General features: G+C 45.4%; 1 protein-coding gene across 1 annotated transcript in view; it reads left to right on the top strand.

The window, feature by feature from the left end:
- SLC24A3 (solute carrier family 24 member 3) overlaps positions 1 to 20988 on the top strand; it is a 658328-nt gene that overhangs the window by 586626 nt on the left and 50714 nt on the right. The window contains exons 8-10 of the mRNA XM_063918163.1: positions 2391 to 2416; positions 4735 to 4788; positions 9469 to 9602. Coding sequence (XP_063774233.1) covers positions 2391 to 2416; positions 4735 to 4788; positions 9469 to 9602 — 214 coding nt within the window. The remainder of the gene's footprint in view (positions 1 to 2390; positions 2417 to 4734; positions 4789 to 9468; positions 9603 to 20988) is intronic.

Raw genomic sequence — 20988 nt, forward strand, 5'->3', positions numbered from 1 at the left:
TGCGATTAGTATCACAGAGCAATGCCAGGGGTGTCCTGCGATCAGTGATGTTCCACAGGACAAGGTTTGTGGCGGCTTCCGTCACCTCCCAGCCCAGGGAGGTGACATGCAGGGAGTCCCCGTGATCCTCCTTCTCCCCCCTGCAACTGAAAGGAGACAAGGCTGTGCTGCGGGGGAAAAGGAGGAGGGGGGCCGGGGGTAGAGAGATCGTCGTGAGCGGCGCAGGTCGGCGGCGGGATGCGGCGGCGGTAAGAAGCCCATAGGCTTCTATGGGGTATCGCCATCAAAAGATGGCGATACCCCCGGAGGTGTAATCCCAGCGGTGGGACTTTAGTACATATGAAAATGCGGTAAAACCCCCCGAAAATGGGGGTTTTACCGCATTTTCCCTTTAGTACATCCGGCCCTGAATGAGTTACAAAATCTATATAATAATCATCTAAGGTCTGGACTAGGGTGGCCAGTCTCGTGCCATTTTTTCAATCCCGGGTATCGGGATTGAAAAATGGTCAATCCTGGGATTCCCGGGATACCCAGGATTGGCTTTCTTACTGTGTCCGCCCGTGCCCCGCCTCTCCCCACCCGCCCCGCAGACATAAATAAACTCACAGACCTGCACGGCTGGGCGGGTGGGAAACTTCAGTCAGAAGCAGTGACTGCAGGGGGAGCCGGGAGGAGGCAGCAGGTGACGGCCGCCGTACCATCGCGCTCAGCGGCGGGTGACTACGCAGCGTGACCTCACTGTCAGAGGTCACGCTGCATAGGGGGAGAAGGGAGCCGGGCAGTGTTGAGCGTCCTGAGGACGCCTAATGCTGCCCGCCATTAAAGGGCCGTCTGATCCCGCAATCCCCGGGATTGGAGCTTCCAATCCCGGGATTGAATCCCGTCCTATTTTTGGCCTAAATTACGGGATCCCGCCAATCCTGATCCTGGGATTGGCCACCCCAGTCTGGACGCATGATAGAAACTCAGGCAGATGCAGTAGCTACAAATATTCAGCATTGTACACTAGTGCTGCCACAGTTGGGAATGTGGATGCAGCAACTGTGCAAAATTATGCAAATGCCACAGCCGCCTGAATTTGTATTGAGACACCCACTGACGGCTTGGAAGTCCCAGTGGCTGCGTACACAGTGTAGGTCACAGATCATGTTATTACTGAACTGTCAATCACTTTGTGAATAAATCCTCACTGTGACCACCATTGCAGAACCATCGCAGATGTAAGACACATGCACAGTCAGCCGATAATTACTCAACTGGGTTTGCATCCATCTCTACAGTATATCAGGCCCATATTTATTCTCATTTGACTCATAGCAGAGTTTAGTTTGAGTACCCTTGTACGAGGGTTCCAGAGCTAGCGCTTCTCTACTTGTATGGTCATCACAAGTATATACAGGTATAGATGTAAAGAACCATCTCTTGTTATCCTATCCAAATGTATGTATAGTAATGTTTTCTAGTAAATGGATTACATATATAAAGAATATATTACAGCAGCAAGATAATACTAAACATGTATACATACATTTTTCTTGTTCCTATTAAACAGTGAATTGTGAACAGATGGTGGATTTTCCACAAGTGTACATGTTATTGATGCCCACAAAAGCTGCAGGAATGATTTGTGTGTGTAAGACCTTCACTTTATTGCTCCTTCAGGGTGTTAGGCTTGTTCTAAGATCACATTCTGCCTCAAATGCTATAATTTCCAACACATTTCATCTGACTTCAATTCCTTTTAAATCTCCCCTGAAATAAGGAATGATCACGGCTGCAGCGATTGAACTTCCCTGAAGTGGTAGAACAGTCCCATAAACCATTTCTAGCTGAGACTGAATAGATTTCTATTTCCGTGCCTAATAGATATTTAGATTCATTGGACCATGTAGGACACTTTGGTCCATCGCCAGAAATTGAAAAATCAGGAGTTTAAGAAACTCAAACCCATATATTTTTGTTACCAGTTTAATGTTTCCTGCAGCAGTAATATTAATTAATTGATTTAAAATGTATGATCGTTGGGGTGGGATGATTGTCCTTTATCAAAGGAAGTATTTTCAAAATGTTCTTGGAATCTGGCTTTTTACATATGTTAATTGTCGGCCTTTGATGTGTTAGTCATACTGCATATTCAGTATTCTAGGAAAAGTCTTTTACTTAAGGTTTTGGGTTTATTTGCAACAGTAAATTAACTGAACTACTCTAAAATAGCTTTTTGGAATGTTGTATGTTATGGTACTGGGGTGTCCCCTAGTGGTCACTGAAATACTGCAGCACACTGGAACTTCTCAGAATGACTCGGGGTGATACAGACCTGATCACTGGGTTGCTAACTTTATGTGTATTCCTATTTGTCCATACTATTAACTTTTTTCTTTTCACAGTTCATATACGATGAAAAAGTTGCCTGGTAAGTAAATAGTCTCAGATCACACCACCTACATTTGATAATCGCACAAGTAGTCAGTAATTTAACATTAAAGTGTAATATTAGTTAATTATTATTTATTATTTATTTATTTATTAACAGTTTCTTATATAGAGCAGCAAATTCCGTTGCGCTTTACAATTGGAAATAACAATGATATAACAAAATTGGGTAATAACAAACAGTCATAGAGGTAGGAAGGCCCTGCTCGCAAGCTTACAATCTATAGGGAAATAGGCATGTATACACAAGGAAAGGTGCTATCTAGTGCATAGTTGTCCACCAGATTGCAAAGGTTCTTGGAGGGCTGTATGATATGGTCATACAGCAATGATGAACCGGGGTCAGGAGGAAGGGAAAGTGAAGAATGAGAAGACATGAGAGGCAGGGTGGATGCAATTTGATAGGAAGGTGATTATGAAAGTTATGTGGGCGGTTCTGGAATTTGATATGCTTGCCTAGAGAGGTGAGTTTTCAGGGAACGCTTGAAGGTTTGGAGACTAGAGGAGAGCCTTATTGTGCGTGGTAGGGCATTCCATAGTTAATCTATGTTTATTAAAGTAAACATTTTATTTAGTATGTATGGAAATATGATAATCAAGTAAAGAGATACTATATACATTAATACAAATATAGAAAATTTACATTATCATATTATTAATAATCTAAAAAATAAATCCAAAATTCATGTCGTCACATTTAAATTGTGGGGTTTAGTAATCTTTTAGTGCATACTGTCAGCCTACTGTATGAAGACTCTCCCATAGAGCCCTTGGGAACTATCAGCCAGCTTTAGCAGTGCCAAGTGTGATAGAAGTTTCTAATAATGCCAAGTAGTATGTATGGCCGTAATCGTATTATTATTGCTATTATTACTATTAATAATGCTGCATTAGTAGTAATAATAATAATAATAATAATAATAATATGCCAGCAGTAAGAGTTATGCTGCTTAATAGAAGTATTGCTCAATAGTTGTATTCGGGTATGGGTCATTAGGTCGACCACACTTAGGTTGACAGTCATTAGGTCGACCACTATTGGTCGGCATGCAGTAGGTCGACGTGGTCAATAGGTCGACATGGAAAAAGGTCAACATGCGTTGTTTTTTTTACTGTTTTTGGTGTCGTTTTCTTCATAAAGTGACGGGGAACCCCAATTAGTGCACTGTGTCCCCTCGCATGGCTCGCGAGCTTCGTTACCGTTCCCAGTTGTAGTCCATGTGGATCGTAAAGTATGAAAAAGTAAAAAAATGAAGAAAAAAATTGTGAAAAACTCATGTCGACCCTTTTCCATGTCGACCTATTGACCATGTCGACCAATAGTGGTCGACCTAATGACCCGTTGTATTCAGTAATATGCCACATGTAGCAGTGATGCCAGTTAATACCCATAGCCTGTAGTAATATGTAGAAATAAATCAGCTTTAATATTTAATAGTAGTGCCCATGAAGGTGCCAGCAATAGCAGTTATGCCTATTAACTAGTAGTGCCCATGAAGGTGCCAGCAGTAGCAGTAATGCCTATTGTATTGTGTACTAAGAACTGTGGTGCTAATTGTTATCTGTGCTCTGTTTTAGTTTTCTATGATGTCAAGTTCTGTGTACCCTGTATTGTTCTAATGTGTGTTGTATGTATGGCGCTGCAAAACACTTGTGGCGCCTTATAAATAAATTGTAATAATAATATTAACAAGTCACCAGTAATAGTGGTGTTTTATGTTGTATCATGGGCAACCATGCCTGCAGTAATAGTAATAAACCAATAGCCCCCATTTGTGCTGTTATCACCTTCTTCTCCAGACCCAGCTGCTTATCTCACCAGGCAGTAACACTGCTTGGCATCTCTGACTGTCTCAATTCAGGTATCATGAAGTAAATGTTGATATCAGTTGGTATACAGTGAGGGTTGACACACGTGAGGGTTACTGGCTACTAATTGTTTTGCTGCCAGTGGCTGATAGAGGTAGTGCGTACCCAATGCCGTGACATAAAACTTAGCCACTGGCTACCACACCTCCACCTGCCCTGGAATCCCACATTTGGAACAGTGGGTTGTATTTAAAAGGATGATTTTTGATGCTGGCTGCAGGAGGAGTACAGAGGCCCATATGTGGCATGTAGGTTGCTTGTAAGGTACCAGTGATCAATTAAGTAGGAAGACATTGAGCACAAATCTATAGCGTTTAATTTTTTTACATTTGACATTAACAAAATAATGCCTTGATATGTGGACCTTTTGTTTATCGTTAATATTGAGATTGACGTCTATAACTAATAACACATTCTTGTATCTTGTAGGTGGGAGTCATTGATATTGGTCTTGATGTATGCCGTTTACATTCTCATAATGAAGTAAGTTACAGCTTTGTTTTGAGTGCTGGTAATTGTAGCCGTAATGTTTTCCACACATCTCCAATGTTTGTGCAGTCCTGCATGATCGCACTCACTGCACCCAAATCGCGGCCAGGCTGTGGATGTTTTGGGCTCTTGATCCAGTCCTTGTTCCAAAAATACATGGGACAAAAGAAGTAGGGGTCCCCCGTATTTTTAAAACCAGCACCGGGCTCCACTAGCCAGGGAGATAATGCCACAGCCGGGGTACACATTTATGTTGGTACCTGCGGCCGTGGCATTACACCCCTCCCCCCCAACTAGTCACGCCTAGCCAGGGTTCCCTGGGGGAGTGGGGACCCCTTAAATCGAGGCCCCCCTTCCAGGTACCCAAGGGCCAGGGGTGGAGCCCGAGGCTGTCCCCCCCATCCGTGGGCGGTGGATGGAAGGCTGATAGTCAATAAAAGTGTAAAAAAAAGAATACTGTCTTTTGCTGTGGAACTGCAAGTCCCAGCAAGCCTCCCCCGCATGCTGGTACTTGGAGACCCACAAGTACCAGCATGGGGGGAATTAACGGGCCCGCTGGTACCTGTAGTTCCACAACAAAAGAAATACTCCCAAAAAAAACAGGACACACACACACACACACTGTGATAGTACAAGTTAAATACACAAACATGCACACTTACACACACTTACCTAGTGTCCCGCGGAGCCCATCGGTTCCCTTGTCTAGTAGAATCCATTGGTGTACCTGTAAAAAAAAAACAGTATACTCCTCACCTATAATTCAGTGATGACCGGTCCTCTTCTCTTCATGTAGACAGCCACAGGGTTAAAAATAAACTGAAAAAAGCCTAGTCCACGCCACTAAATGCCGGGGACACCCCCCCCCCCCCCGTGACTGCTGTCACTAGAGGACCCAGCAGCCAACCAGGGAGCGCCACATCATAGAGCTCTCCTGATTGGCTGTACACTCCTGGCCTGTCAATCAGGCAGTGCCCACCGGCTATAATGGAGGATCGCGGTCCTCCATTATAGTCTATGGTGGGAAAATTGCGGTCTGCGGCTAACCGGGAGGTTAATTGAGGTCACCCACAAGAGTAACCTTTAATTCCCAGCATGCTGGTACCTGTGGTTCTCCATGTACCAGCATGCGGGGGAGGCTTGCTGGGACTTGTAGTTCCACAGCAAAAGACTATATTTTTTAACACTTTTATTGGTTATCAGCCCTCCATCCACCGCCCACGGATGTGGGGGACAGCCCCGGGCTTCACCCCTGGCCCTTGGGTGCCTGGAAGGGGGGGCCTTGATTTAAGGGGTCCCCACTCCCCCAGGGAACCCTGGCTGGGGGTGACTAGTTGGGGGGGGGGTAATGCCACGGCCGCAGGGACCAATATAAATGTGTCCCCCAGCTGTGGCATTATCTATCTGGCTAGTGGAGCCCGGTGCTGGTTTTAAAAATATGGGGGACCCCTACTTCTTTTGTCCCACGTATTTTTGTATCTAGGACCGGACCAAGAGCCCGGTGCTGGTTGTATAAATACTGGGGACCCCTACGCAATTTTTCCCCGATATTTTAACAACCAGGACCAGCTCAAAGAGCCCGAGGCTGGTTATTCTTAGAAGGGTGGATCCCACGCAATTTTTTTTTTAACTTTTAACTATTTCACACACTTTTACACAAAGAAGCATGCACGGATCTCACTGATCGCACCAGCCAAAAGCAGTTCTATTTGAAAGTTCCATTTCTGTACGAATTCCATGCTTTCCCAGCAGTGTTTGGCTATAGTCGGCAGTGATTGAGAATACAAATTCTTAGTAAATTCCCGTGTTGTATAAAATAACAGCCGCGTTTGACCGATGGTCTATTGATTCGTATTTGTGTTTTCGGCAGTGTATCTCAATACGAATAGCACCAACATTGCCGAGATTTGTGCTTAGTAAATTCCCGAGATGACACTTAGGAAAAAAAACAAACTCGAACGGAATCGGGACTGTAGTAAATTTACACCCATGTCTGACGAACCCCTGTTGCCCAGCAGTAATGTCACATTAGTGCTTTGAGTGGACGATATATTGTCTTACCTTAGTTAATGCAGTAACATGGAATCACACATTCCAATTAATACTGTAGATGCAGACACAACGTTTATTAATTAGATAAAGCTGTATTGTTTAGATTAACATCCATATGATATTAAGGGGTATATTTGTTAAGAGCATATACAGTGACCCGATGTAACAAGCTCCCTGGGGTCAATAGCAGTCGCTGGGTATCACCCAGATGGCACCAAGTGTTGCTGGCAGTACAGCAAGAGTACTCCTAAAGCTGCCAAGCAAAATCTCCAAGGAGCTGAATAAAATGTTATTGGTACATGCTCACTACTACAGTATTTCCAAATATTGCACTCATAGAATCAGCATTTATTGTATTAATTGTACATGTCACATTATCCTATTTGTACACAATATAATAATGTAATAAATGGTCATATACAGAAGGGAGGATAGATCATTGACTCTTATCAATATAAAATTCCAGACATCTGTTGTTCACACCTTTAAATATCAAGTGCAAATAGACAGCTGGGACTTGATATAATATAGCCGCAGTGCTGTTGAAGTAATAACTATTACCTGGATATGTAAGTACCCAAGCAGCCAATAAGCACTGATTACAGAGGTAATAATCTTCTTGTATCTTTGCACCAGTTCCCCATTATCTGCCAGAGTTATGCCTCTTTAGAAGCACATCTATGTTACTCTTAAGCTGGGTACACAATGGAGCGACGGGAATTCGTTCCGAAATCGGAACGAATCCCTGTCAGCACGGATTGCCCATACACACTGGGGCGACTTTAATGAAGAACGGAGTGATCATGTTCGGTCCTTCATTAACATACTACAGGACGCTAGCGATATCATCAGGTTTGATGTGCAGCACAGCAGACCTGATGACGTTGCATGCTACTGGGGGAGCGCACATATTAGGCCTATTTCAGACCTGATCGCTCGCTAGCGTTTTTCGCTGCGCTGCGATCAGGTCAGAAATTTGCAGGTGCGTCGCTTGGGTACAAAGCGGATCGTTGCTCTGCTAAGGGTTTTACGAAGAATCCATTTGCGCAGCCGATCACAGGGAGATTGACAGGAAGAAAGCGTTTGTGGGTGACAACTGACCGTTTTCTGGGAGTGGTTGGAAAAACGCAGGCGTGTCCAAGCGTTTGCATGGCGGGTGTCTGATGTCAATTTCCGGTCCCGCACAGGCTGAAGTGATCGCAGCGACTGAGTAAGTCCTGGGCTACTCAGAAACTGCAAAAGATCTTTTTGTACTGCTCGGCTGCACATGCGTTCGCACACTTGCACAGCTAAAATACACTCCCCGGTGGGTGGCGACTATCTGATCGCAGCGCTGCGAAAAACTGCTAGCGAGCAATCAGGTCTGAATTAGGCCCCTTGAGCGTACACGCTAAGCGATTTAGGCGATATTTCGGTCCGATCCGCCCGAACGGACGGCATATCGCTCAGTGTGTGCCCAGCTTTACTTCATCACTCCCTTATTCCACTCATCTTACATCTTCCCTCCCATTGTGGCCCCTTTCCACTTCCCCAGGCATAAGGGGAATTGCATACTTTGCGCAAAAAGGTGTACGTCCAACCAGGGGCGGATTGGGAACAAAAAGCAGCCCTGGAAAAATTTGTACTAGTGGCCCCACATGGGCAGCACCAGAGGTGTAAGGTCTAGCCATGGGCCGTGGCAGCAGCACCCTCCACCCAAGACTTTCCAGATAGTGGGCATGTCCAGCATCAAAGAGGAAGTTAAAAGGAAATAAAATTAAATATTATGAGCACATTATATGATACACCTATAAAATTTTGTAAACTATATAATTCTTTAGAAAGATATATTTTCTTGCTGATTACTCCAACCATATCCCAATCACTATTCACTCAATCTTATATGTCAGCCAAGCAGGCAGACAGAGCATACACTAGATCATCTGCAATCACAGGCTAAGTGGCAAAGTAATTTTCATATATGCAAATTATTTTGCATCTTATTTATTATGTCTATTAATAGGACCACATGTCCTCAAACAAAACAGGCCCCGCGGGTGCGTCGTGCCACCGGGAATCTTCCCTGTGAACCCTATGGCCAATCTGCCTCTGCGTCCAACTTTATATGAGGCCCATATAGTCTTAGTGGAATTAAAAATTATTTTTACAAGGACAAAAATAACTCTGTAGTTATTATTTGTCCACTCTTGTATTTTTGCCTATTTCATTTAGCCTTTAAGATATTATTTCAATATCCCTGAGACTGGCAATGGCTGGGCTTTCAAGTAAATTCAATTACTACAAACATCAACAATGAATAGTTTGTCATGTGAGAAGTCAGATACATCACTTTTCCCAAATTTTTATGGTGTCAAACATGCTCATCTGACAACTTTGCTATATGAATAAGTCACTACATTTAAAATTGTATAATTGTTATGTTCAAACGTCAAAGGGTAGTACAGGTACATTTATTTCAATGTACAAAACATTGCCTATATTAATATTTTACAGTTTTTAGAGATCTTTCCCCAAGATTATATCAAAATGTGCATATTGATCACGCAGTGCGTTTCAGGGTTCTGTGTTTTGTTATACAGTATATCATGCACCGCAAGTGACCAGGCTGTCTGATTCATTCAGGTACAACTCCACTATACACCGGTGCTTTGAAAAGAGGACAAAAGGAGCAGGAAACTTGGCAAATGGACTAGCAAGTAATGCAGAGTTAGATGACAACATAAACTGTGACGCAACAGTGGTGTTACTCAAAAAAGGTAATGCCCCCTAATTTATAGGTTTCACTTTTTTGTTGTGATTCCTTATATAAAAGTATTATAAAATAATTTAGAAAGAAAAATGTAGAAGATAAAGAAATTGTATCATTTTGCAATAAAAGTTTAAAGATCCGTATGTGTTTCGCATAAGAATTTCACAATTCAAGGATATCAAATAAAATAAATGTATCATTATTCATCTGTAACCTGAAAACAAGTATTAATAAAAATGCCACTTATCTAGGTCCTTTGTTTGCTTTGCTTTAATGGGTATGCTGTCAATAGATCTGCAGTATCTAGTTCACTAGTTCGACACCATATGGTCGACTTAGTCATTAGGTCGACCTATGAAAGGCTGACAGTGCTTATGGTCGACAGGTACTATAGGTAAGACAAGTTCAAATGTTTGACATGCCAATGGTCGACACACATATGGTTAACATGAGTTTTTTTGTTTTTTTTTCAACTTTTTCACACTTTACCATACACGTGGACAACAATTGGGTATAGTAACCTTGCCAGAAGCATAGCGAGCCTATGCGCGGGGATACAGTACACTCATTCGGGGTTTGCATGTTCAGATGGCAAAAACAACACAAACAATTACCTTTAGTACCTTTTCGACCTTTTCCTGTGTCGACCTTTCACAAGTCAACCTAATGACCATGCTGAGCTTTTGTCCATGTTGTCCTTTTCACTGTTGACCATATGGTGTTGACCTAATGATTGTAGACCTGACTGTAGATCTATTGATCCATAACCCTTTTCTCTTACGTCCTAGAGGATGCTGGGGACTCCGTAAGGACCATGGGGTATAGACGGGCTCCGCAGGAGATAGGGCACCTAAAAAGAACTTTGACTATGGGTGTGCACTGGCTCCTCCCTCTATGCCCCTCCTCCAGACCTCAGTTAGATCTTGTGCCCAGAGGAGAATGGGTGCACTGCAGAGAGTTCTCCAGAGTTTTCTGTGGAAAAAGAATTTTGTTAGGTTTTTTATTTTCAGGGAGTCCTGTTGGCAACAGGCTCCCTGCATCGTGGGACCGAGGAGAGAGAAGCAGAGCTGGCTTGTTAAGTTGGGCACTGCTTCTAAGGCTACTGGACACCATTAGCTCCAGAGGGAGTCGGAACACAGGTTTCACCTGGGGTTCGTCCCGGAGCCGCGCCGCCGTCCTCCTCACAGATGCCGAAGATAGAAGCCGGGTGAGTATGAAAAGGCAAAGAAGACGTCAGGCGGCAGAAGACATCAGATCTTCATGAGGTAAGCGCGCAGCGGTAAGCTGCGCGCCATTGCTCCCAGTCACACACACACAAGCAGGCACTGAAGGGTGCAGGGCGCAGGGGGTGGCGCCCTGGGCAGCAATATTCCTCATATTTGGCATGAATAAACATGGATTAGGCTGTGGCACAGTAAATCCGGTAACCCCCACCATTTTTCTATACAAAGTTGATGGGACCGAAGCCCACCGTCGGGTGGGCGGGGATTGATCCTCAGCACTAACCAGCACCATTTTCTCCACAGAGACTGCACGAGGAAACGCTGGCTCCCTGTTCTCTCCCCTGCTGAGCTTCACAGGCTGGAAAAAAGAGGAGGGGGGCACTTTGGCGACGCAGTGAGTGGAGATTACAATTATATACATATAACAGCGCTATCTGGTCATATATTCCAGTGTTTTTAAGCGCTGGGTGTGTGCTGGCATACTCTATCTCTCTGTCTCTCCTAAGGGCCTGGTTGGGGTTTTGTCCCCTTATAGGTAACTCCCTGTGTGTGGGGGGTGTCGGTACGTGTGTGTCGACATGTCTGAGGCGGAAGGCTTCTCCAAGGAGGAGGTGGAGCAAATGAGTGGTGTGTCCCCGTCAATTGTGCCGACTCCAGATTGGATGGATATGTGGCATACGTTGCATGCAAGTGTGACATCTTTACATAAAAGGCTTGATAAGGCTGGTTTAGGGGGGACATCAGGCGGTCAATCCTCAGATTGGACCGACTCACAGGGCCCGTCGGGGTCTCAAAAGCGTCCCTTGACACAAGACACTACTACAGACACGGATTCTGATTCCAGTGTCGACTATGACGAAGTAAAATTGCACCCTAGGGTGACTAAAACCATTCAGTGTATGATTGTGGCAATAAGGGATGTGTTGCATATTGAGGATGAACCCTCGGTCCCCGTCACAAGGGTACACATGTTTAAGGAAAAGAAACAGATTATTAACTTTCCCACTTCTCATGAATTAAATGAATTCTTTGGAAAAGCTTGGGAGACTCCGGATAAGAGAACGGAGATCCCCAAAAGAATTTATATGGCATACCCCTTCCCTAAGCAGGACAGGGAGATTTGGGAATCACCCCCCACTGTGGACAAGGCCCTGACGCGCTTGTCCAAGAAAGTGGCGCTACCGTCTCCTGACACAGCGGCCCTTAAGGACCCTGCAGATCGCTGGCAAGAAACTACATTAAAGGGTATTTATTCTCATACGGGTGCTGTGTTAAGACCGACGATTGCGTCGGCATGGGTGTGTAGCGCAATTGCAGCTTGGGCAGATGAGCTGACAGATCAATTTGATACTATGGATAAGGATGCTATATTCCTAACTCTAGCCCATATAAAAGACGCAGTCTTATTTATGAGGGATGCTCAAAGGGACATTGGATTGCTAGCTTCCAGGGCCAATGCCATGTCTATTTCAGCGAGAAGATCCTTATGGACTCGCCAATGGACGGGTGATGCGGATTCCAAAAAACATATGGAAGTACTATCCTATAAGGGTGATGTATTGTTTGGGGATGGGCTGACGGACCTGGTTTCCACAGCTACAGCAGGTAAATCTAATTTTTTACCATATATTCCCCAACAGCAAAAGAAAGCAACACCCTATCAGATGCAGTCCTTTCGGTCGCACAAGTCCAAAAGAGGTCGGGGATCCTCTTTCCTCGCCAGAGGTAAGGGCAGAGGCAAGAGAGCACCTGCTTCGGCAGGTGCCCAGGAACAAAAGTCCTCCCCGGCTGCACCAAAAGCCACAGCATGACGCTGGGACTCCCCTGAGGGAGTCCGCATCGGTGGGGGCACGTCTTCGACTTTTCAGTCAGGCCTGGGTCAGTTCGGACCTGAATCCCTGGGTGTTGGAAATAGTTTCCCAGGGTTACAAATTGGAATTCGAGGAGGTGCCCCCGCGCCGATTTTTCAAATCGGCCCTACCAGCTTCCACATCGGAAAGGGATGTAGTGTTAGCTGCAATTCAAACGCTGTGTATACAGCAAGTGATAATCAAGGTTCCCCTGCACCAGCAGGGAAGAGGTTACTACTCAACCCTATTTGTGGTCCCGAAACCGGACGGTTCGGTCAGACCTATTTTGAATCTGAAATCCCTAAACCTGTACATAAAAAGATTCAAATTCAAAATGGAATCTCTCAGAGCGATAATAGCCAACATGGAGGAGGGGGAGTTTATGGTGTCTCTGGACATAAAGGATGCGTACCTTCATGTCCCCATATATGCCCCCCATCAGGAATACCTGAGATTCGCTGTACAGGATTGTCATTACCAACTTCAGACGTTGCCGTTTGGACTTTCCACGGCCCCGAGGATTTTCACCAAAATAATGGCGGAAATGATGGTGGTCCTGCGCAAGCATGGAGTCACAATTATCCCATACTTGGACGATCTCCTGATAAAAGCGAGATCAAGGGAGAAATTGCTGAGCAGTGTGGCGCTCTCTCTGAGAGTGCTCCAGCAACACGGTTGGATTCTAAATCTACCAAAGTCACAGTTGATTCCGACAACTCGACTACCGTTCCTAGGTATGATACTGGATACGGAACAAATGAAGGTCTTTCTCCCAATAGAAAAGGCCCAAGACATCCAGAACATGGTCAGAGACCTGCTAAAACCGAAAAGGGTGTCAGTTCACCAATGCACTCGAGTTCTGGGGAAAATGGTGGCGGCCTACGAGGCCATTCCCTTCGGAAGGTTCCATGCAAGGACTTTTCAATGGGATATTCTGGACAAGTGGTCAGGGTCCCATCTGCACTTACATCGGGAAATAACTGTGTCCCCAGGAACCAGAGTGTCCCTCCAGTGGTGGTTGCAAAGTGCTCACCTGCTGGAGGGTCGCCGGTTCGGGATTCAGGACTGGATCCTGGTTACCACGGACGCGAGCCTCCGAGGATGGGGAGCGGTCACACATGGAAAGACTTTTCAGGGTCTTTGGTCAGACCAGGAGTCCTGTCTACACATCAATGTGTTGGAACTCAGGGCCATTTACAACGGCCTTCGACAAGCGGAGAGTTTTCTTCGAAACCTACCGGTTCTGATTCAATCAGACAATGTCACAGCAGTGGCTCATGTGAACCGCCAAGGCGGGACAAGAAGCAGAGTTGCGATGGCGGAAGCCACAAGGATTCTTCGCTGGGCGGAAAATCATGTAAGCGCTCTGTCGGCTGTCTTCATTCCGGGAGTGGACAACTGGGAAGCAGACTTCCTCAGCAGACACGATTTCCATCCAGGAGAGTGGGGACTTCATCAAGAAGTCTTTGCAGACGTAACACGTCTTTGGGGAACCCCTCAAATAGACATGATGGCGTCACGCCTCAACAAAAAACTTCGGAGGTATTGCACAAGGTCTCGGGACCCTCAGGCAGTAGCAGTAGACGCACTGGTAACACCATGGGTGTTCGAATCGGTCTACGTGTTTCCTCCTCTTCCTTTCATCACGAAAGTGTTGAGGACCATAAGACGAAGAAGAGTACAGACGATACTCGTTGTCCCAGACTGGCCTCGAAGGGCCTGGTACTCGGATCTACAAGAGATGCTCACAGGAGACCCCTGGCCTCTTCCTCTGAGGGAAAGACCTGTTGCAGCAGGGGCCCTGTGTATTTTAAGATTTACCGTGGTTACATTTGACGGCATGGCGGTTGAACGCCGAATCCTAGCAAAAAAGGGGATTCTGGAAGAGGTCATCCCTACTTTAATAAAGGCTAGGAAGGAGGTGACGATAAAAACATTATCACCGTATCTGGCGAAAGTATGTGTCTTGGTGTGAGACCAAGAATGCACCTACGGAAGATTTTCATCTGGGTCGTTTTCTCCACTTCCTACAGACAGGAGTGGATATGGGCCTGAAATTAGGCTCGGTTAAGGTACAGATTTCGGCCCTCTCGATTTTCTTTCAGAAGGAATTGGCTTCTCTTCCAGAAGTCCAGACGTTTGTAAAGGGAGTGCTGCACATCCAGCCCCCTTTTGTGCCTCCAGTGGCACCATGAGACCTGAACGTGGTGTTGCAGTTCCTAAAATCACACTGGTTTGAACCGCTTAACAAGGTTGAGTTGAAATTTCTTACTTGGAAGGTGGTCATGTTGTTGGCCTTAGCATCAGCAAGGCGAGTGTCAGAATTGGCGGCTCTCTCACACAAGAGCCCCTACATGATTTTTCATGTGGATAGAGCTGAATTGAGGACACGTCCGCAATTTTTGCCTAAAGTGGTTTCTTCGTTCCATATGAATCAACCTATTGTGGTGCCTGTGGCTACCGGTGACCTGGAGGATTCCAGATCCCTAGACGTAGTCAGGGCCTTAAAGATTTATGTAGCCAGGACGGCTAGAATTAGGAAAACAGAGGCTCTGTTTGTCCTGTATGCGGCCAATAAGATTGGCGCCGCTGCTTCAAAGCAGACTATTGCTCGCTGGATCTGTAATACGATTCAGCAGGCTCACTCTACGGCTGGATTGCCGGTACCAAATTTGGTTAAGGCCCATTCCACTAGAAAGGTGGGCTCTTCTTGGGCGGCTGCCCGAGGCGTCTCAGCTTTACAACTTTGCCGAGCGGCGACTTGGTCGGGGTCAAACACTTTTGCTAAGTTCTACAAGTTTGATACCCTGGCTGATGAGGACCTAGCGTTTGCTCAGTCAGTGCTGCAGTCATACGCACTCTCCCGCCCGATTGGATGCTTTGGTATAAACCCCATGGTCCTTACGGAGTCCCCAGCATCCTCTAGGACGTAAGAGAAAATAAGATTTTAAACCTACCGGTAAATCTATTTCTCCTAGTCCGTAGAGGATGCTGGGCGCCCGTCCCAGTGCGGAAACTCTGCAAGACTTGTATATAGTTGTTGCTTACATAAGGGTTATGTTACAGTTGACATCGGTCTAGGACCGTTACTGTTGTTTTTGTTCATACTGTTAACTGGTTATGTATGTTCCAGGTTACATGGTATGATTGGTGTGGGCTGGTATGAATCTTGCCCTTGGATTGCTAAATCCTGCCTTGTATTGTCCATCTCCTCTGGGCACAGTTCTCTAACTGAGGTCTGGAGGAGGAGCATAGAGGGAGGAGCCAGTGCACACCCATAGTCAAAGTTCTTTTTAGGTGCCCTATCTCCTGCGGAGCACGTCTATACCCCATGGTCCTTACGGAGTCCCCAGCATCCTCTACGGACTAGGAGAAATAGATTTACCGGTAGGTTTAAAATCTTATTTTATGTTATGTAATGTTTACTTTTTAATCTTTACATTTAAAAAAATAAAAATAAATGCACCCCATGGATTTTATAAGGACTCATTGATGTTATTGAGATATAATGTGGTGACAAGTAGACAAAACACCAATATACAGACAGAATACAGTCTGGTAGCTAGATACAAACTACAGCTGTATGAGCTGCCACACAATATAGACCTCAAATCAGGACGCTATCCTCAGGGCTATGATTGCATTGGTTGATTGACCCATGTGGGTCCAGCATTGGGGCAATATGACACCAGCTTGAAAATACTTAATATGATCCCTCTTAAAGAAAGTGTTATGCAGTCTACTCTGTATCTGAGTTATCAGGTGGGACCAGTTGACGCTCATGCAGTTACCCCTTGCCCAGGAGTCTTTTAGCCTTCTGCGATGCTAGGCTTCTCCTATAGCAGCCACCTTTCCAGAGTGAATTAGGTCCACCCTGTACTCCGATGCTCCCAGGTTTTATGTATGGACAAGGTGACTATTGGAGGCTGGGCAAGAGTAAATGCTGTACTGTGAGATGTCACAGGACAACCTTGATAACCCTGCCCAATACTCAGGCAGGAATAATAAACAAATTGTACAGAGATGTAACAATGCAAAGGGGGATTTTATAACAAACACTCAAAGAATATGAAGTGCAACAATGCACAGGGTGGTACAATAATGAATGCTAATGATATGTAAATGCAACAATGCACAGGATGATATTATAATTAAATACAAAAGGTAACTCAAACTCTGAAAAGAACCAATGCAAAATCCCAGGACTTAGCTTGAACTGTCAGATGTGGATTCTAAAGAAGCCCGGAATTTGGAACTGGAACAGAAACCCTGAAGGGGAACAGAGACACTGAGACTGAGACCTGCTTCAGAGCAGGATTACACTGTGTGCAGAGGCTTGGCAACTGGAACAGACAGCACTAACTGCACAGATTCTAGATTCCACCAAGGAACAGGGACCTGGTACAAACAGGAACTTGAAGCTATAACCGGCCTCAGGTGAAGTGCAAGCTGGGTAATAAAGGAAGCAGCCCCAATCAGGATGGCTGAAAAGGACAAGCCTCCTGAACACAAATAAACTGCAGCTGGAAAACCAGACACAAAGGTAATGGCCTAATTATCAGACAGGTGAAACTGCACAGACCATACAAGAGACAGGCTGCAGTCACACAGAACACAAACAAGAATGAGACACAGCGGTGGCTCATGAGAGAAGGAAACAAATACAAGCTATAAATCATTTATAAGGGAAGCTTTGTTAGAACAAAAATAACATCTCTGTTTTGATTACCACCCCCACATGTGCAATTTTATGCTGATCACACAATATCTATTTTATTTTCTGATTCCAAGTTCATAGTGATCTTTTCTCACCAGCACTTACAGTTGTGCTCATAAGTTTACATACCCTAGCAGAATTTGTTATTTTCTGGCCATTTGTCAGAGAATATGAATGATGATAACTCACAAACTTTTCTTTCACTCATGGTTAGTGGTTGGGTGAAGCCATTTATTGTCAAACAACTGTGTTTACTCTTTTTAAATCATAATGACAACAGAAACTACCCAAATGACCCTGATCAAAAGTTTACATACCCCAGTTCTTAATACCGTGTATTGCCCCCTTTAACATCAATAACAGCTTGAAGTCTTTTGTGGTAGTTGTGGATGAGGCTCTTTATTTTCTCAGATGGTAAAGCTGCCCATTCTTCTTGGCAAAAAGCCTCCAGTTCCTGTAAATTCTTGGGCTGTCTTGCATGAACTGCACGTTTGAGATTTCCCCAGAGTGGCTCAATGATGTTGAGGTCAGGAGACTGAGATGGCCACTCCAGAACCTTCACTTTATTCTGCTGTAACCAGTGACAGGTCAACTTGGCCTTGTGTTTTGGATCATTGTCATGTTGGAACGTCCAAGTACGTCCCATGAGCAGCTTCCGGGCTGATGAGTGCAAATTTTCCTCCAGTATTTTCTGATAACATGCTGCATTCATCTTGCCATCAATTTTGACCAAGTTTCCAGTGCCTTTGTAGCTCTCACATCCCCAAAACATCAGCGATCCACCTCTGTGTTTCACAGTACTAATGGTGTACCTTTCATTATAGGCCTTGTTGACTCCTCTCCAAATGTAATGTTTATGGTTGTGGCCAAAAAGTTAAATTTTGGTCTCATCACTCCAAATGACTTTGTTCCAGAAGTTTTGAGGCTTGTCTCTGTGCTGTTTGGAATATTGTAAGCGGGATGCTTTGTGGCATTTGCGTAGTAATGGCTTTCTTCTGGCGACTCGACCATGCAGCCCATTTTTCTTCAAATGCCTCCTTATTGTGCATCTTGAAACAACCACACCACTTTTTTTCAGAGAGTCCTGTATTTCAGCTGAAGTTATTTGTGGATTTTTCTTTGCAACAATTTTCCTGGCAGTTGTGGCTGAAATTTTTGTTGGTCTACCTGACAGTGATTTGGTTTCCACAGAATCCCTCATTTTCCACTTCTTAATTAGAGTTTGAACACTGCTGATTGGCATTCTCAATTGCTTGGATATCTTTTTATATCCCTTTCCTGTTTTATACAGTTCAATTACCTTTTCTCATACGTCCTAGAGGATGCTGGGGTCCACTTCAGTACCATGGGGTATAGACGGTCCCGCAGGAGCCATGGGCACTTTAAGACTTTTTCAGAGTGTGAACTGGCTCCTCCCTCTATGCCCCTCCTCCAGACCTCAGTTTAGAAACTGTGCCCAGGCAGACTGGTCGCACTCTAGTGGAGCTCTACAGAGTTCTACTAAAAGACTTTGTTTAGGTTTTTTATTTTACAGGGAGACTGCTGGCAACAGTCTCCCTGCTTCGTGGGGCTTAGGGGGAAGAAGTAGGAACCAACTTCCTATGTAGTTTCATGGCTCTGCTTCTGCTGACAGGACACCATTAGCTCCTGAAGGGTACTGAACACTAGCTGCGGCTATGCGCTCACTCCCACAGCACGCCGTCACTCCCCTAACAGAGCCAGAAGTCAGAAGACTGGTGAGAAGTGTTACCGGAGATCTGCAGAGAGGAACCTCCGGTCATTGTGACGAGCATGCTATCCATATACACAGAACCCAGCAGGGTGCAGGGCGCGGGGGAAGGGGGGGCGCTCTGGGCAGCATGAACCCTACTCTCACTGGCAAAAGGTAGCATACAATGTTTTACACAGTCCTACACCCCCGCCAGTATAAAGATTATGTCTAATACCTGAGGGGAAACGCGCCATTACAGGGGGCGGAGCTTCTTCCTCAGGCAGCCAGCACACTTCTCAGCGCCATTTCCGCCCAGCAGCAGCAGCAGGGGAAGACACGCTGATCCTCCTCTCCACATCTGACCAAGTATCAGGGTGCAAAAAAAGGGGGGGGGGGGAGTGAGTGTATTATTTAGGTGTTATAACCTATATTGGCATTATATAAGCGCTCTACAAGTCTCTGTGTGTAAACAACGTTTCACAGGAATTTGTTATTTTGGCGCTGAGTTGTGGACTGGCAATTCTCTTCTGTATCCCTCTGACAGATTTTGCTGTGGGTCTGTCTCCAGTAGCCCCGGAGTGTCTGCGGTGTGATTTTGCACGTGTGTGTTAGGATCTCCTGCTCTGTGCTGCCACGTCGCCATGGCAACCGGGAGGTAAGTGTTAGCGAAGTAACCTGAGCGCAGCTGATACTCCGGTCCGGGTTTTTACTGTGTAGTGGTTACAGGCTCTGTGCACGGCAGGGAATCCGGCGCTGGTTTTGTGCTCACAGTCTGTGAGGTCTGAGTGGGGCGTGGACAGCACCTGCTATATAAACCATCCTCTCAGGCTAGGCAAATGCTGCTGAATCTTTGTTTGTTAGTCAGTTCCAGAGAGTTAGCTAGTACTGTGTGACTTTGTATTTACTTGTTGCTTACTGCGATTAGGCCTTGGGATTCGGTACTTCATTCTGCCAATCCGGACCTAGCAGTAAGACTGGAGTCAGTTGTTTGACCTGCTGGGGTTCTTTTGCTATTCTGTGAACCCAGCAGGTTTGCGGCTGTACTCTCAGACCTGCTTGCTTAATCCTCCCTCACTGTGCAGGGCGTCCAGGTGTCAGTTTAGTGGCAGTAAGCTGAACCTGCGCCCTGCAAGTGGGGGTTAGAATTGTGGATACTCTCCTTGTGTCTATATTGCTATCTCTGACCAAGGAGTTTATTCCCACACCCGTTGGTAACCCTTTGGGGGTTTTTCTGTTGCTCTTAGCAACATAATTTCAGGTGCTCCACATGTGAAATCACTACACATCGCTTCATTGTCCGCTCTATTCCATCTGAGCATTCCTGACACTAGGGAGACACCCAATTCCTGAGCCTTTGGGCTTCTCCGTTCACTTTGTGTTTATTAGTTATTCCATCACCTCTTTTGTATGTTATGTTATACTGTCTGTGAGTTCGTTTGCGTCGCTTCCCTCTCTGTTCATACACCGGTATACTCCTGTTAGCACTGGTGTGCGTAACATATTCAGCAGCCCTACTCCTGTTGAAATTTTGTGGGAATATGGAGCATACCCCTCAAAATACTTTGCAACAGGTGGTCGATCAGGTGCAGGTCCTGACTCGACAATTTAATGAGATGTCCATTAAAATAAACACCCCGCAGGCCGCTAGCGGAGCTCCCACAGCAGCAGCGGCAAGTTCAGGGGTTAAGGAGCCGAAAGCAAATCTCCCGGATCGTTTTTCTGGAGATCGCTCGCAGTTCTTTTGTTTCAAGGAGAGCTGTAAGCTATATTTCAGGCTTAGGCCCCAGTCTTCTGGGTCGGAGATTCAGCGGGTGGGCATGGTGATTTCCTTGCTACAAGGAGACCCACAGGTCTGGGCATATGGGTTACAGCCTGACTGTCCGTCGCTTAAA

This window comes from Pseudophryne corroboree, chromosome 4, assembly GCF_028390025.1.
Source record: "Pseudophryne corroboree isolate aPseCor3 chromosome 4, aPseCor3.hap2, whole genome shotgun sequence".
Taxonomy (NCBI): domain Eukaryota; kingdom Metazoa; phylum Chordata; class Amphibia; order Anura; family Myobatrachidae; genus Pseudophryne; species Pseudophryne corroboree.